We start from the raw sequence: 17,613 nt of genomic DNA, 5'->3' as shown, positions 1-17,613 counted from the left end.
ACTTTTTATCTTTCATAACTACAGTTAAAAAATAAGATTTACTTTATAGGTTTCAAAACTGTAATTTAAATTTTGTTTCACTAAATGTAAATAAAACTTAAGAGAAATAAAAAGCATAAATTTTTAAAAATATTTTTGTTAAATTGGAACAAAGTTTAAAGCGTAATTAACTAATTTAAATTTGGGCCTAAATGTAAAAAAGTGTTTAAATCATAAAATATCTAATTTTGAATATAAATAAAACTTGAATTAATTTTATAAACCAATCTTTAATTGCCTTTAATTTCCTCAAAGATATATTTTGACAAGCAAAAATTAAAAAAAACTGTTATTAAAATAAAGTCAATTACTTCAAAAAATACACTTTAAAAATAATTATACAGTAATAGTATAACAATATTTCAGTTTCTTAAATCGTTTTAGTAAGTCAACAGTTTGTCTGTGGTTTGTTTTTATTGATCTTATACTTTCTATCTAAACAATTTAACAAAAATCAAAATATTAGCTTGGCTCATTATCTTTCTTAAAATTGTCATAAACTATTTATTGAAGCACAAAAAAAGTACTCAAAATATTTGGCCCAAAGACCTGGTGTACAAAAGAACGTTTTGGTTATCGAGTCGCACAACCTTTGGATACAGTTTTAACGTCATTGTTCAAGAAAATTTTTATAAAAAAGAAAAGGTAACTAAACAAATATAACATTGTCTATGCAAAATATTTTATAGAAAAAGACGTTACGACCAAAATTTGATTAATTAAAGTTAGTTATTTAGTTTGTCAACCCTAAATTCTTATTTGTGGTTAAAATAAAATCTTGTCAGCTCGTTTTAAATTTTTTTATGTATAAAAAATTTGAAATAGGCTAAACTAAATAGAATTTATAGATTTTATATTTTATTGTATTGAAAAAAGTATAATGAGAAACTAAAAAAAAAAATTAATTAATAAAGTTTACTTTATAAAATAATAAACTAATTATACGTAGAACAGTAATACGTTTTTGATTATATGCATAAAATGTTCTGTAGTTTATTTATGTTCATAAAGTTTTCTTCAACTTATTTCGAAAAGACTAATTCTATATGATTTTTTATGATGTTTATAAAAGTAATTGATAGTTCTTTTTTTAATTTTGATTGATGTTGTGTGTTTTTAAGTAAGTTTAAGGGAAGCTTAATCTTAAGCTTCCTTTATAATCATATTTTTTAAACTTAAATAAAACAATAACTTAACTAGAACATCTATAAAGTTTTAAAGATAGTAAAAGTATCTTATATTGTAAGTCTGTTTATGTTTAACGTTTTTTTTCACGAAATGCTTTGTTACAAGTTTAAAGATTTTTTTTTGTAATTCAGTTTTTTCTTTAAAACTGTCTATATCCATTTTAAAGTAGTTGTATTAGGTCTAAATCTTAACAGAAAAGGCCAGATCTGGTCGGAAAAGATTTCGTAATATTACTAATTATAATAAAATTGTTTTTATAACATGTATTTTTAATAAACATTTGAAAGGTAGTTGTATAAAGAAATCAGTAGCCTAAAAATATAAAAACATAAAACTTATACAATTCACTTGTTTGCTAACTTTAATGCGTGTTCAATAAGTTTTCTTTCTCCTAACCTATATTCAGTAATAATAAAAATCATAATGTAATCACACATAGATTGTTGCTTATTTAATTTGTCAACACTCATAAATTTATGGGAAACTGTTTTATTACTTGATGCTACTTTAATCTACTTTATACAAATCAGACAGAAAATTTGGGTGATGTATCTATTATATAAAAAAAACTAAAAAACACTGTTATAACAATACTACTTCAAAAGTATAAGTTATTTTTATAAATAACTTCGAACAAATAAAACTTGATAACAGTTTAAGTTTAAGTGAAAAATACTTTAAAATTTTAAATAGTTGAACTATAAAATACTAAGAGAACTCTAAAACAATTAAGTATTGTTAAATAAAAACTCTTAATGCTTAAATAATAAACATACAACAATAGATAAACAAGCAGTTTTTAAAATAGGTCTAATTATAACTTTATGCAAGATCTCAATATCAACTCTATATACTAACAACAAAACATGTCTATATTTTTTGTTATGTTTTCAATGCAATTACTTCAGTATTTTCACCCTCATTATAATTAGCTCGTTTTATGATACTCAACATTCAATATTTAAACAATTAACATTCAATATTCAAATAAATGGAACGGTCAGTGAAACTGGTATTCAATTGCAATTGATAAAAAAGTATTTAAATTTTTTATTTTATAAAAATTAGTTTTGAAAACCTGACAAGTTTCTACATTAAAAAAAAGTTCTACAACTACTATGTTAAAATGGTAAAATATAAGTTTTAATACTAACTGTTCAGTCTTACCTGAAAATATTTTTTTATATCTAAGCAAACTTTTTAATGAATTAGTATTTAAATTAGTAGCAGTCATAGTAGTATTAAATTAAGTAAATACTAATAACATTTTTTTTAAAGGTTGTATATTTTTATCATTGTACAAAAGGATTTTTTTATAAAATAGTTTTTATAAAGTCTAATAAAAGCGAAAGTAGGACTTTAATTAGTTTAAAAAGATATGTAAAATATTATTGCAATTCATTAAATAAAATATAAGTTGCTAAGTTGATAAATGAACTTTTTTTTTGAAATAATGTTTATAACAAAAAAAAATTGAAAATACATTGTAATATATAATTAAAATTAAAAGAGCTTGTTATAAAGTTAAATAAAAATAATTAAGCTTGCACGCAATATTGTTCACATGTGCCCGGTAAGTAGCTTTACTTTTTAATAAAAACTAAGCACGTTTGCAAACTTTAAAATGTTTTATTTTAAACTCTCGTTAAGTTTACTTTGGTACATTGGTAGGTTACTTTGTGTTAAAACGATAAAATTTTGTGACGTAAAAAGAACTCTCGTTTTAAGTCACGTGCTTTAAAATTTATGAAGTAAAATAAGTCTCTTTGAATGACTACTAAATCACATTATGCGGATGTTTGTATTATTATTGCATGCAGTACCTGATGGAATATGGTATTTCTTCTAAAGAAACTTGTTTAGAATACTTTTTATTTTAGGTGTTATTTATAAAAAAAGTGTTAGAAATACAGTAAATATTATTTTAAATAAGTTTTATTACGTGCTTATAATAGTTCAATGAAAAATATGTTTTTTTAACTGAATATTTTTGTTTAAGAATACAAATATAATAGTACTTACTTAGTTTTTTGTTATAGTTTTAAAGATAATTATTTATAACCCACTAACAACAACTAATGGATCTATCAACATGGCAGTCAAACACTCAATTGGTTTGTTTTATTTCGAATCCAGATTCAGTTGTAATTGAAGTGCAGGTTGATAAAAATGCTATTGGCCAAGATATTCTCGAAAAGGTTTTTTTACATACTACTAACTTTTGCGTTTAAAACATATATTTCTACTTGTTATGAATTAGTAGATATTTAGAAATTCGCAACAACTTTAAAACTATCATAAGTCTAAGTTTTTTTTAAACACTGATATAAACAATACTAAATTAAATAATTTTCAAAGTTAGGTAGATACAGGGTTGCCAAAAAACCTGGAATTTGAGAAATTTTGAAAAAAAAACTGGAGTTTTGAACAAAAATTACCTAATAACCTAAGAATTTTAACCAACTTATAAGTGTTAAGCAGTATAATTTTGATTTGACACAAAAAATCTATCACATGAATTATTTTTTTGTTATCATCAAAAATTTATTTTATTATAAAACACATTTAAAGAAACTTTAATTAAGATATCTTTTCAATGTTTTTTACTATTTTACACAGTTTTCTAGATAAAACTTAATTTTTAGTTTATTAGTTTATAATTTATTAGAAAATTAGACCCTAAATCGTGTAATTTTGAAAATTTGGAAAAAATTTTGAAAACCTGGAGAAAATTTGCTAAAAACACTTGGCAACCCTGGTAGATATTAGTTATATAAACTGTTGCTTCTTAACACTAAATTATATTTATATAGATGCATGAGTTAGTTGTTTTCGATGTTTTATGATAATCTTATATGTTGATGAAAATCAAAAAATGTTTTAATACCTATAGTTTTATGCTAAAATTTGATATTATGTAATATTATTTAAGTTTTAATGGTTTGAATAAGTTAATTATAACTACTTGTATATGATAAAACAGGTATGTGAATCTATAGGCACAGTTGAAAAGGATTATTTTGGTCTTCAATATTCTACAAACAAATTTGGCAGTATATGGCTTAATCTAAGAAACAGAATAACTTCACAATTATCTACATGGCAATCCCCATTAAGATTGAAATTAAGAGTTAAATATTTTGTTGAACCACATTATTTACTACAAGAAGTAACCAGGTATTTTTTGTAAAATAAGTAATAGTCAAAATTGAATAAAATTTTAAATTTGATCATAGTATAATGTTTTATAACTTTGTGTTATCAATCAAATTATTTTCCTCTTGTTATGTACTAGTTTTATGATACTTATGTTAATTTTGACTTGTTATTAAACGTTTTAATATCCTTAAATTATTTGAAAACAATACAAAGCTCCATCGAGTTTAAGTTTTGTTTTAAGTTAAAAAAGAAATATTTATCTTTTATAAATACAATAAATCTATAAAGATTAACAATTATTTATAGAACAGAGTTAAATTTTTAATTTACTTGACACATTACTTATTTAGTTCAAAAATCTTTGTTATGATATAGTATAATTAAAGTTTTTTATTAGATAAGTGTTTGATGTATTTTTCATTAAGTTGATAACAACTTTAACTAAATTTACAACAGAAAGTTGTTCTATACTCAATTGAAGCAGCAATTATTTAATGGCAAATTCAGTTTGACCTCAGATATGCTTTCAAAAGCACTAGCCACTATTGCACAATGTGAAATAGGAAATTATGTACAACATTTTAGTCAAAACTTGTTTGATTGTTATGCAACTGTTTTTAATTTTACAAAAGAAGATCAAAACTTTGATATTGAAAAGTTAGTTTTTGAAATCACTTACATTAATATTTAAAGGTAGTATATTACACAACTTTATCTATTTAAAAAATAAAGTATTATTGTTAAATTATATAAAATATTAATGTATTATTGTCTTATATATTTACTAAAGAAATTTTGATGTCAGCATGCAAATTGTGTTTTTACTTGACTATTATTTTGTAATAACTCGTAAAAGTTTTATTTTTTCTAAAACAATTCAGATCTTTTGTTACCTAATAAGTGATTGCATGCTTCAATGAAAATTCCTCACTTTTTTTTTGGTTTTGTAAGATAAGCATATTATTGCGTAAACTTTCATTTGTTTTTTCTCCTCTGGATAGTTTTGATTGAATTAATTCCTTCAAAAGCTTAATAGTTTAATACAAACATTTTTGTCATTTAAGTTTTTCACAGAAACTGCTTTATAAAACTGACTAATATATATCTAATATAATAATTAAAGTTAATGCCATAACAAGGTGCAAGCATATTTTATAAGAAAAAACTATTTTTCAAATGAAAGGTTTAATTATGATGTTCATACTATGAATTACTAATTGTTATTTATACTCCGTAACTAAACTATTTGTATAGATATAGTAAGTTTTGTGTAAAAATTTAGATAGAAACAAAGTAAAGATTTTTTTCTTATTTTTAAAGTTTTTTACATTTCATCAAAGGTCTATCTCTTTCTAGATTGTTTAAGCTAAGTCTTTTAAATCTTCTGATTGTTATCCTTACATGATTAGAGTTATTTTTTTTAAAGACATTTTCAAATTATGAAACTATATGTTTAACTTAATTTCAAGAGAATCTTTACATCTGCTTTTTACTTATATTAAAAAGTTTCACAATATTTTATTATTTTATAATGATTATACTCGAAATGTTTGAAGCAATTGCTTTAAAATTGTGAAAAGAGAAAACAGTTTTAAATTTTTTAATCATTAAAATTTTTTTATAACTTATAAAACTGAAATAATGTTTTTACAGAGTCATTTTTGAGCACCAATGTTTAGACAATATGACTAAGTCAGCAGCTATTTCCCAATTTCTTTACATTATAAGTTCTAATACAATGTACGGAATGGAAAAGTACTCATGTAAGTTGGATGTACAAGCCTCTACTGCTGATTTGTCTCAGTATCAAGCAAACAATAGTGACATGAATGGTAGAACTTCCCCAAGCCTTGTTTCCAACAAGCACAGTTTGGAAGATATTGACCTATTAATTGGACCTAAAGGCATTAAAATTGTTGAATTAAATACAAAAGACAGCAAGATGTTAGCTAATATTATGTTTTACTACCGAACCTTTTTCAAATTGAATTAAAAATAAATTAATATTAGTTGTTAGTTGGTATTCTAATTAAAACAAGTTAGTTAACACAAGTAAAATGAACTTCAGTAAATTTTAAATATTTGTAATTGTTTTTTTCAAGTAACTTTTTAAAAGTTAGTTGGACACATATAACTAAATTTTGTAAACTAGTTTAAGTTGAATCCTATCAATTTATAGAAGCTTAAGGAATCTACCACAATGATTTAAACAAGAATCATTCTATTACTTAAACTAAATAATTAATTATAAGATTATTTAAATACTTTTTTTCTCATTAAAAGTTTTTAAATACTTTTTAATATATTTCAATGTTTTGAATATACTTCAATAAAATATAAGTTGTACAATTATGTAAAATAAAATTTCCTATACAATAAATATTTTTTATAGAATACCATTTAGAACTATTCACTTAGCTAACAGTGTAGCTAAGCAAATAGATCTACACATCCACCAAGATGATGGCTCTGTTAAATCTGTTGTGATAAAAAGCAACAGTGATAGTCAGGGAGCTGCTTTGTACAAGTTTGTTTTGTTTCATTTCTGTAATTATATCAAGAGTCTAAAATTTTACATAGTGCTATACTGATATTTAAATCTTACTAACAAATCAATATTTTTTATCTTTTAATGAACTTTTTTTTAGAAAAATATCCCTTATCTATGGCTTCAATTTCAAAAAGATTTATTTTTCATTTTTTTAATATATCTACTAAATATAAACTTTCTTTGAAAACTATTATTAAAGCTTGAAGTTAAATTTTCAATAACATTTTTTTTTAAAGATAGCTAAATCTGCAGTTATTTATTATTTGATAAAATTGTAAAAATATATGATTATTTAGACTTCGATAAACAATATAAATTTAAATTTTTTCTCTATAATTTAAATTATTCGTTTGAAAAACTGTTTAATTAGTTTTTAAACAATCCTTTTGAAATCATCTTATTCTTTATTGTTATTTAGTAAAAATAAATTTTACTGTTTGAATATTTTTATTTTATCACTTTAGTTATACTCTTAAAGATGTATATTTGAAATTAATTACTTATACTCATCAGGCTAATAAGTTTTATTTTGGCAATATTATCAAATTGTCAGTTTTTGAAATTTCAAGTGCTTAAAAACATGAATTTCTGTGAAAAGTTTTAAAATCTCTTTTTTTAGTAGATTATTAAGTTGTAAATGTCTTTTAAAATAAAATATTGGTTTATGTATTAAACATTTATCATAATACAAAATATTGACAAATACATTGCATTTTTTGTTTAGTAGAAATTTTTATTTTCTTAAATAAATCACAGTAGTTGATAAGTGTGTTTTAAAAAGATTTATACTTAATAAAAAATGCAGTGTATTTGTCAACATTTTTTATTTAAATTTTTTACCCCAAAAAAGTTATTTAGCACATTTATTTTAATAAAATCAAGAAAATAGTGGCAATAACCAGGGTTTGTCAGTACAAATTCTAGAATTTTTCTGAAAATTAAATCTAAATAAAAAAATTTCTGTCGGAACAAAATTTAATCGACTTTAAATTAGTAGCAGCCTTCTTTTTTTTTTTGTATTATCCTTTTATTTTATTAAAAGAATAAGTTTATTTCAAGCTTAAAAAGATGCTGTAGTTGAAGTTATTTAAAAAAATCAATATTTATGAACTAGCAATCTGAAAGTAAACTTTAAAATATTTTTGTAGTAGTTACATGACAATACAAGCTCCAACAACTAAAATTTTTATGATATTTTAAAAGGGCTATATGTAAAAAGTTAAATTTTAGTTGAAAAAAATCAAAAAGTCCTTTTTTAATAGTCTACGCCATTACAACAAAACTAATAGGCTACGTCGTTTTATCTGCTTACAAGCCCAACTAGGCGCCGCCAAGCAAGAGTTAAGAAAATGTCAGTCTAAAACTGAAATATTTTGCGTACAAAGCCTGTTTTTTTTTTAATGCTACCAAACTATTTTCTATAATCATGCAAAGAATGTTTCCTAAAAGTTAGAAAAGTTTAAGTATAATTTAGAGAAGATATACTTCTAGTTAAATCATAGAATTTTGGTGTAAAAAATAGCTGTGAAAAGCTTCCTTGAAGATCAAAAAATTGAAAAAAATATTAGGTCTCACAAAATAGTTAAATTTTTAGTTTTCTATAAAAGTTTTCTAACAGTTTGTACTTAATAAATAAAGACTATATTAACTTATTAAAAATATCTTTGTCCCTGCTATGACCTTATGTATATTTAGTTATGTATGAGTTATTTCTTTTGATGTTTTCAAATTATTAGTAAGTAATTTAATTTTTACAGGATAATTACAGAGATGCTGGCATTTTACACATGGGATACAGTTCACCCCAATGTAAGGTATCAGCATTCACTCGACTTCAAAGGACACTTCATTGCTTTGTTTCGACCCAAAAATATTCCTGATGCAGGTTTGTTTGTATGTTTGATTTAAAGCCATAGTTGTTTTCTTTTTCTTAAACTCTTTTTTGAAGATATAAAATGAATGATATTACAATATAAAACAACAAGTTATATTTTAATTTAGTTTTGAACTGTAATGTGATGTAATTAAATTAAAGTTTCAATGTTTACAAAGTTGTTCATTAACAATATTTTTGAACTCTACAGAATTGTGTATAACAATTGATATTTAAACTTAAAAAACATTGTTAACAAAACACTACGCATATACAGTTTCAAGAAGATTTAAAGGATTTATACTTTTAAAAATTTATATTCATGTATTTTTTTATTTTCTTGTTTAAGTCCTTAGGTAATACTTTTACCATAGAGTCAGTTTTCTAACTAAATCTTTGTAGAAAATTTAGTTATATTACTGTAAAACAATCATCATTAAAAAATTTGCTCTTTAAAAAATAAGATTATTGAGTCAACCTTAATAAAAGCTGGTACTACTTTAAAATTTCAAGACCAATGTTAATTTTTATAGATAAACAGTATATGTTTGACATCCAACGTACAGCAAGAGAGGTACATGATAACGCGAGGAGAATTTTGTACAAAAAGCAGCAGAAGTTAAAGAAAAGAAAGCCTATGAAACAAGTAGAAAAAAATGTAAATAATGAATCTGAAATACTGTCTAGTCAAGATACAAGTTTCTTAGTGGACTCTATTAATGAGGCATTAACTTGTAATATCTGCTGTGACAAAGAGATAGAGGTTAGTAGTTAAATTTCTTCGTTCTTCTCATTATTTTTTAATATTTGAATATAAGTATTACAGTTTATAGTTATTGAGTTGTACTTTTCGGGTATAGGTGACTTGAAAATAAATCACATGTTTTTGAAATAATAAAACTTTTTGATCAATAAGTGTTTTGATCAGTAAGTACTAGTCATAACTTAAACACTTAAAAATATCAAAAATTTACTTGGAAAATTTAAAATTAAATAATAACTAGATATAATGTCTCCTAATATATATTTAAGTTAGAAAACTTTTAAGAAGCTACGATTATATTTTTGTTATTATTTGTACAAGTTGTCATATAAAGAAGTAAACGTTTTAATTCTAGTATGCAAATATTTGTTATCCTATGACCAAATTTAATTGAATTTTTTGTTAAAGAATACAAATAAAGAGCATCTTTTTATGTATACATTATTACTATAACTTTTACGTATTGCATAAGTATATAAGGCTATATGTATCTTTTTAAAAACTCTGTATTGCGTTTATGATACACAAATATATGTTTGTAAAATTAACAGGTTGTATTTGTTCCATGCGGTCACCAACTTTGTTGTAAATCATGCTCAGAACAAATTGAAAGCTGTCCTTTTTGTCGGGTTAATATTCAACAAAGACTTACAGTTTTTCTTCCTATCAACAAAGAAATGATTAGAAAAAGTTGTCATGTAAGCTCTCACAAACCTACGAGTTCGGTCTCTATTAAACATTTAAAATAAAAAATACTTCCACATTACAAACTGTAAACACTTGTCAAAATACTAATTAAGCATAAAGGTTTAAACGTGATAAACGTTAAATGAAATATTAAAATAGATTTTTGTGCCTATCTTAATGAATGTTGTTTTAATTTAATTAACAAAATGGCCTGGTGATATTTCTAATTGTGTTATTAATTTTGTAAATGCTTTATGTTGTATAATCTAGTTTAACGTATAGTTTCTGAAAAAAAAAATTATAGACAAATATACCTTTGAAATAAAAAAATATTACCAATCTTAGTTTTGCTTTTATTTTTTTCTTTTTGTACACAACAATTAATTTGTTACTTTTAAGTAAATGTTTTAGTTTTTAATCATTCTTACTCTTTGCTTTGAAAACTTTTTTTCTAATAATATGTTTTTTTTAATATATTTGGGCTTTTTAACATGCTTTCTATAATAACAGTTATTTAAATTTTCAGTAACAAATATAACATGGCAATTTAATTTATAATTCTAATCAAGTTTTTTGAGATGTGCGATGTTAGAAAGATTAGCTTTGTTTTAGGATTTTGTAGTTTAATTAACATCAAGAAAGCTGTGGATTTTTTATATTTTTTATCCGTCACAAAAATCTTTATAATAATTGTTTTATACTTTGACAAAAAAGTTACTTTTATTTGAAAGTATACACAACCTTACCTTTTTAAATGTGAAAATATAAACTCAGTGTAGCATTGTTTGTTTCATTTAAATCATCATATTTAAATTATTTTAAAATATGTATTATTGCAACAATTGTTTTAAATACTAAAAATTTTTAGTGTAGGTTAATTACTGCAAATAAAAAAAAATTTATATTATTATAACTATGCAGGGTAAAAGTATCAAAACTTTTTAACGTTTTGCAAATTTTAGTGTTGTTATAGTATATTTTCTAATTTAAAACATTTTGTTCAATGTTAAGTTTGTTTTTAATTAAATAAGTAACAAAACAGCATTAGACTATTTTATATCTAACACAAAAAGTATATTAGTTTTGCTCTTTATCTGCTTAAAGTATTTTGCTTAGTTTGTTTAAAAATATTAACGTTTTAGACTTTTTATCAAGCTATCGTAGTACTAATATTTTTACTAATAAGTTAAGTATTTTAGATCAGACGTCGAAAATATGTGGCTTGTAATGCTACTTTTTTTTTAATAAGCATTGCATTGAAAATTTACAGTTTGTATACATTTGCTGATCTATTTTCTAGTAATACAAGAATCAACAAAGAACTAAATACCATTAGTATGTTTTTGCTCTTAGTAACTTTTCTATTTGTTTCTTTTACTAAGTTTTTAAGATTATTTTTATAAAAACACTTAAACAAATTTTAAAGGGGTATACTAACAATTACCACCCAAGATCATTTCCCACCAGCGCACAATTCCATCCAAAAATAATTTTAATTTCTTAGTTTATTTATTTTTCTATTATTCTTTTTTTCTAGTTTTTATTTATTTTTTAATGTTACCCATTACCCTTGATCAATCGGGTGAGAAATGATGGCGGGTTGGAACTGAGCGGTTTCTGTTTAAGGAATGGTTTCATCTGTTTTAAATTTATAAGTAGGACTATATGACTATATAATTCTTAACTGAAATAGTTGGATAAGTTTTAATGCTTTTTCGAAATCGAAAAACTTTAGATCCTCATTTTTTTATTATTTTCTTAAAGTCTTACAAAAAGACAATAGTTTCTATCTAGTTTTAAATTAGTATATTTGTTTTAAAATCCTCCATAATTTTTTTTACTAAAGCTTATAGATCCTACTTAAGTACACTAAACATAGTTGTAAGGTTGTACAGTGTAAAAATACATAATAATTAATTTATATAATTAATACAAGTTCAAAGCGAAACAGTATTGTATTTTATTAATTTTAAAAAATCATATATACATTTACTATTTTTCTCTCGGAAAAGTAGTTTAAAAATTTGAACAATAGTTGTATTAAATGAAAATTTTGTGTTATTAAATGATAAAGGTAATATATATTTATAATTACTAGGATAAAATTCTTCAAACAAAGTTTATTTTTAAGTTTGCAAAAATGTGTTTATAAAGTCTTTAGTTTTTGTTTAAGGTTTAAATAAGTACGAAGTAAACTAATTTTTTAAAACAGACTATAAGTTGTCTGAAAATTTAAAAATAACCAAAACATTAATAACATTTTTTGATTTTTAAACACAAAGTATGCAAGAAACATATTTTAAACTTGTTATTTTTATTAATAACCATTAAACATATTTTCCTTTTGATAAATTACAGGTGTAATGTTTAACAAGTTTAAAAAAAAATCTTAAAATTATATCCATCTGAAGTTAAGTGATTGAGTAGTTAAGCTATTTAAACAAAAACTATATTTAACATAAAAAAAGTTAAGCTTTTAAATCATTTGAAAGTTCTTAATTTTTTGTTTTAACACCAGCTAGATGTAAACTTTAGTTTTTGATTAATTATAGCATGCAATAAAATTTGCTAACAAACGATGTTTAAAATTCAATTATGGTAGTGTTTAACTTTATATAAAGTCAAGTGTCACTAACAATAACTTATACTCGAAGTGATAGAGTTTTATCATAATGTTGTCTAAATCTAAGTATCATTAACAATTAAATTATATACAAACTTAAAGAACTAAAGTTTTTTATATATAATAATGGCTATAAAAGCTAACTAAAAATTTTAGTTAAGTAAAGCACAAGTATTAGTTTAAAGTTCTTTTTCATATAGTCTATTGAACGAAAAAAAAGACGCTTAAGATATTTGGTCTTATAACCTGGTGCACGAACAACCTTTCGGTTATCGAGTCGCACCTCCTGTATACCTTTTAACGTCTTGTCAAAAACATTAATAGAAACTTTATTTAATGAATACCTTGATTACTTTTTATTTGTTTTTTTTTTAATTATTGTACTTTTTACGCTAGATGAAGAACACCTTAACTTTAAAATGAAATGTCTTTTTGCGATGTCATAAACACACGTTTTGATTTTTGAATATACTTGAGGTTTTAAGTTTAAGAACATTATGACTCTTTGCTGCAAACAATTTAGTTGCTGCAATATAGTATTTTAATTCGCATTTTTAAACGTTTATACTGTCTTAAACTGTTTATTTTTTATCTAAAATTAAAAAAAGACGAAATACTTCATTTATTAAAATTTAAGCATTTCAAAACTAAATAAAATACTCATTAAAAGTTACACTTTTAAGTTATGAAGTGGGCTTCAGTTAGTAATTTTATTTATAAACTCTTTATTTTGTTTCTTTATTAATTGTCACGTTGTTTAAGTGGTTACCTAGGTCTAACTTTTGATAAAAAGTAAACGAAATTAAACAATGTCTAAATTTAAACTTGCAAAAGTAAAAAAAAACAATTCATTAAAAGTAATTTTAAACCTTTTAAAAACAATATTCATCTTTTTTTATTTAGATGATTAATATAAATATTAAGAAAACAATTTCTGCTAACTGTTAAAATAATTGTAGCAGCAAATATTGTGCAGTGAAAGTTTTCAAGATAAATTAGTAAGGACTTCTTGTGTAGCAACTAATCCTAACATTTAAGAATACGTTTATGAAATTATTAATAAACAGATAAAAATTTGAAAGTAAAAAAAAAAACAATCTAATTTAAGACTATCTAGATTCTAGATCTAGAACACAATATAACAAACTTTAGTTTTTGTGTCTTAGTCATAAAAAACGAGAGAGCTAAAAAGTTACAATGGAACATTGTGCTAGTTTAACCCAGATATTTTACGAACAAAATTTGCAAAACTTGAACCGGTCAAAGTCTAACACATGCTTGAGAAAACTTGATTGTCTGTTTACTTACACTAAGCGAGTTTTGTTATATATTTTATTATACAAAATAATAAAAAATCATTTAAGTTTGTTCTGTAATTTAATCTTTAAACTAATGATAGCAGAAAATTAAATGATTTTTTTTTTTTATTTAGCGACATTACGAATATAATATTTAAGCTACAAAAAACAGTACAAGAAGCAGTAAAACAATTTTGCATTTGAGAATAATGTATGCAATTTAGTCACTAAGTATGGGAAACCCTAGTATATATGTTACCAGGAAATAAAACGGTATAAGCAGATAAAAAAATTCAGAAAAGAGTATACTATATTCTAAACCTAAAGCATGTAAACTTATAACCAATTTTATTAAAGTTTTCATAATTTAGTTTTAATAACATATAGCATATAATAGAATTACTTTTTTAATTTAAAGTTTAGAAAAATATTAAACACAAACGTAAATAAAAATCAATATACTTGAGAAAATTTAATCTGAGTTAATATAAATTAAAGCTTTTTGCTTGTCTAAAAGGTTGTTATACTATATAAAAAAAATTAAAAACTTTTTTAAACAATTTTTATTTGTTTTAGATATTTATTTAGTAATCTAAGAAAAACAATGAATAAAAAGAGTTTTAACAGTACTTTATCAGCAAATAAAGCTATTTTTAACTCAAAATGATGAAAAACATCAGTTTCAATTAAGTATGCAGCAGTAAGTGTTTATAAAAAATAAAAAAAAAATAAAGTTTATAAAAATGAAGCGTTGTTTTTGATACTTAACTTATAATCTTACATTTAAGTGTTTATAAATATAAGTCAGTGAATTGTTCCTTTGATAATTATTAATATTAAAAACTTAATTTAGTTTTCTTATCTTATACTACATAATTGTTAACATCAATTAAAATCTTAAGTTTCTTTATCACAATAAAACGATTATTTGAAATCTTTTTATTAGTTTTCAAACAATCAAAACATATAACAAAACTCTTACATAAAAATGAAAACTATAAGTCAATAACTTAATAATAGATGTATATTGTTTGAATATTAATTATTAAAAAACGTTGAAATAACAAATTATTGCTTAATAAACTGGATAATAAATAAAAAATATAATTGAACACAAACTAGTTATTGTTTGGAATTTTTTTATTCTTTACCGTTCTTATAGTATATTTTTTCTGGCACAACTACAATTTATGTTGTTACACAATATAAAATATTATTTCATGATTTGAAGAAAGCTTATCATTATTAAACATTAGTTAGAAGTGTTTTGTTTTACATGTTACATTAAAATCAAATAATAAAATATTTTGTACTTCTGTATTAAAAATGCTAGATATATTATAAACTTTAGATATATAATGACGCCTCTAATCATAATAAACTTTCTAAAGGCAAAAAAATAAACTCAAGATGTGATATGTTTTAGTGTATATTTTAAAAATATTTCTAGTAAGGCATCAAATAACAATATTAATTTTAATACAACTGTTTAAACTATTTAAAATTAATATTATAATATCAAACATGTTTAAATTCAATTTTAAAAGAAGTAAAAGATTGTTTAGTAGATCTGAATTTACAATATTAATACAACTAGTAACTGTTTTATACTCTCTACCGCACTATATGTTATTAAAACTAAAATATGAAAACTTTAATAAAATTGGTTATAAGTTTACATGCTTTAGGTTTAGAATATAGTATACTCTTTTCTAATTTTTTTTATCTGCTTATACCGTTTTATTTCCTGGTAACATATATACTAGGGTTTCCCATACTTAGTGACTAAACTGCATACATTTAAGGTTTGAAAATTACTCTTAATCGAATATACTTTTAGCAAAATTTTAGGTTTGTTTACATTTAGTAGAAATGTTATTATAAAACTAAGGATACACTTAAAAATTTTAATACAAAATAAGTTCAATATACTTTAAAAATATTTCAGAAAGTTCATTTAGTAGGACTTTTCTAATTTTTTTTTATGTATTTGAGATTGATTACAACTATTTTTTAAGTAAGCACCTATACTTGACACGAAATAAAATTTCTGAGTGTAAGAACTTAATGAGAAAACTTAAAAATAAAAGCTATTTATATCAAAGTCCTCTAATATAAAATTTTTCCCATTTTATATTATTGCCTACAAAGCAACTAATTGATTGATAGGCCCGCTCTTGGCAAAAATCGGCTATGCGTACTATGCTCAAAGCTTTAATTACTTACAGAGTAAACAGCACTAAAAACAAAGACAATTGCATGCAACAACATGACAGTTAAATAAATAAATATACAAAAAAAAAAACGAAAAACAAATAAATAAACTATAGTTTAGTTCTGATTTTTTTACCTGCTTAGGTTTCTTAAAAAATTCTTTTTCTCTTTTATTAAGTTTTTTAATCTAAAAAATCGCTATTTTTACGGTAATTAGCAAGCTAATTAGTATTGAAATTTAAATTCTTTTTGTCGCACTTGCAGACATCCTTAAACGTAATGTTGGACGACCGCGGTTGCGTTTACCAACGACCAGCTCAGTTTACAACAAAGACTTTAGGAATCGCTCGTCACCCATTATTAGATCATAAAAAAGTAGTGTTGAATAGGTAAAATACTTACTGATGAGACGAGTACGTCTTAACACTTCCGCGTTTGCGATCTTTAACCACAATTTAATTCTAAGGATACGATGGAGACGTTGTAGGTGTAAGGTGTTGATTTTTTCTCCTGCACACTCGACAAGATCCATGTTTTCCTATCGTATAGCAGATAACTGCGTACACGGGAAAAATAAACTTTAGCCTTTGTGCAAATACTGAATTTTGTGTAAGCTAAAACTCTTGCAGTCATACAAGTAAACATGCCTGATGTCTTTCTGACGCAACAATTGGTTTCTTTGTCAAAAGATGCGTTTGACACAACATTTTGATCAGCTCCGTAAAACCTTTGCTTACATTCATTGACTTTAGATACTTTTGGTTATTTTAAAGCTTTTTGAGAAATCCCTGAAAAAAAGTCACAGAAGGATAAGTCTTTAATACTAGAGTAGAACGATTGATTTAGACCTGTACTTCAATCCCTCTAGGAGATGAAAAAATCTTATAAAAAGTCGTAGTTTGAGTCGACTGAACTTGCATTCAGTGTGATTCCGGCAGCTCCTAAGAAATGATGAATCTAAACTGTATTAGCCTTACTGCTCCGTTGAGCCAGCTCTCATTGTGGAGATTGAGATGCATGGGCGCAATATTAATTTTGGGTTTTAGCTTTTCATTCGGAGAGGTCACTCTAGCTTTAAAAATACTTTAAGAATATGAAAATATATTACCGAAAGCATTTAAGTTATTAAACTTCTTTTAAATTAAAATAAAGTAGTCATCTTTGTTGAAAAGTAGTTAATTTATTGCTTCAAAGATCGAAAATTCAGTTGTGCATTAG

At 23.4% G+C, this 17,613-nt stretch overlaps 1 protein-coding gene across 1 annotated transcript; it reads left to right on the top strand.

The window, feature by feature from the left end:
* Window positions 1-3,270: 3,270 nt before the first annotated feature.
* On the top strand, window positions 3,271-11,041 carry LOC145833912 (E3 ubiquitin-protein ligase MYLIP-like). Its single transcript, XM_082941174.1, has 8 exons — window positions 3,271-3,425; window positions 4,211-4,404; window positions 4,843-5,043; window positions 6,040-6,330; window positions 6,779-6,913; window positions 8,695-8,822; window positions 9,344-9,573; window positions 10,125-11,041. Exons 1-8 carry the CDS (start codon window positions 3,306-3,308, stop codon window positions 10,320-10,322), a joined length of 1,497 nt encoding a protein of 498 aa, XP_082797300.1. The 5' UTR covers window positions 3,271-3,305; the 3' UTR covers window positions 10,323-11,041.
* The last annotated feature ends 6,572 nt before the right edge of the window (window positions 11,042-17,613 follow it).

The sequence above is a fragment of the Thalia democratica genome, chromosome 4, assembly GCF_965202585.1.
Source record: "Thalia democratica chromosome 4, ktThaDemo2.hap1.1, whole genome shotgun sequence".
Lineage (NCBI taxonomy): Eukaryota > Metazoa > Chordata > Thaliacea > Salpida > Salpidae > Thalia > Thalia democratica.
Note: the sequence above shows the minus strand (reverse complement) of the source record. Positions and strands in the feature narration are given on the sequence as shown.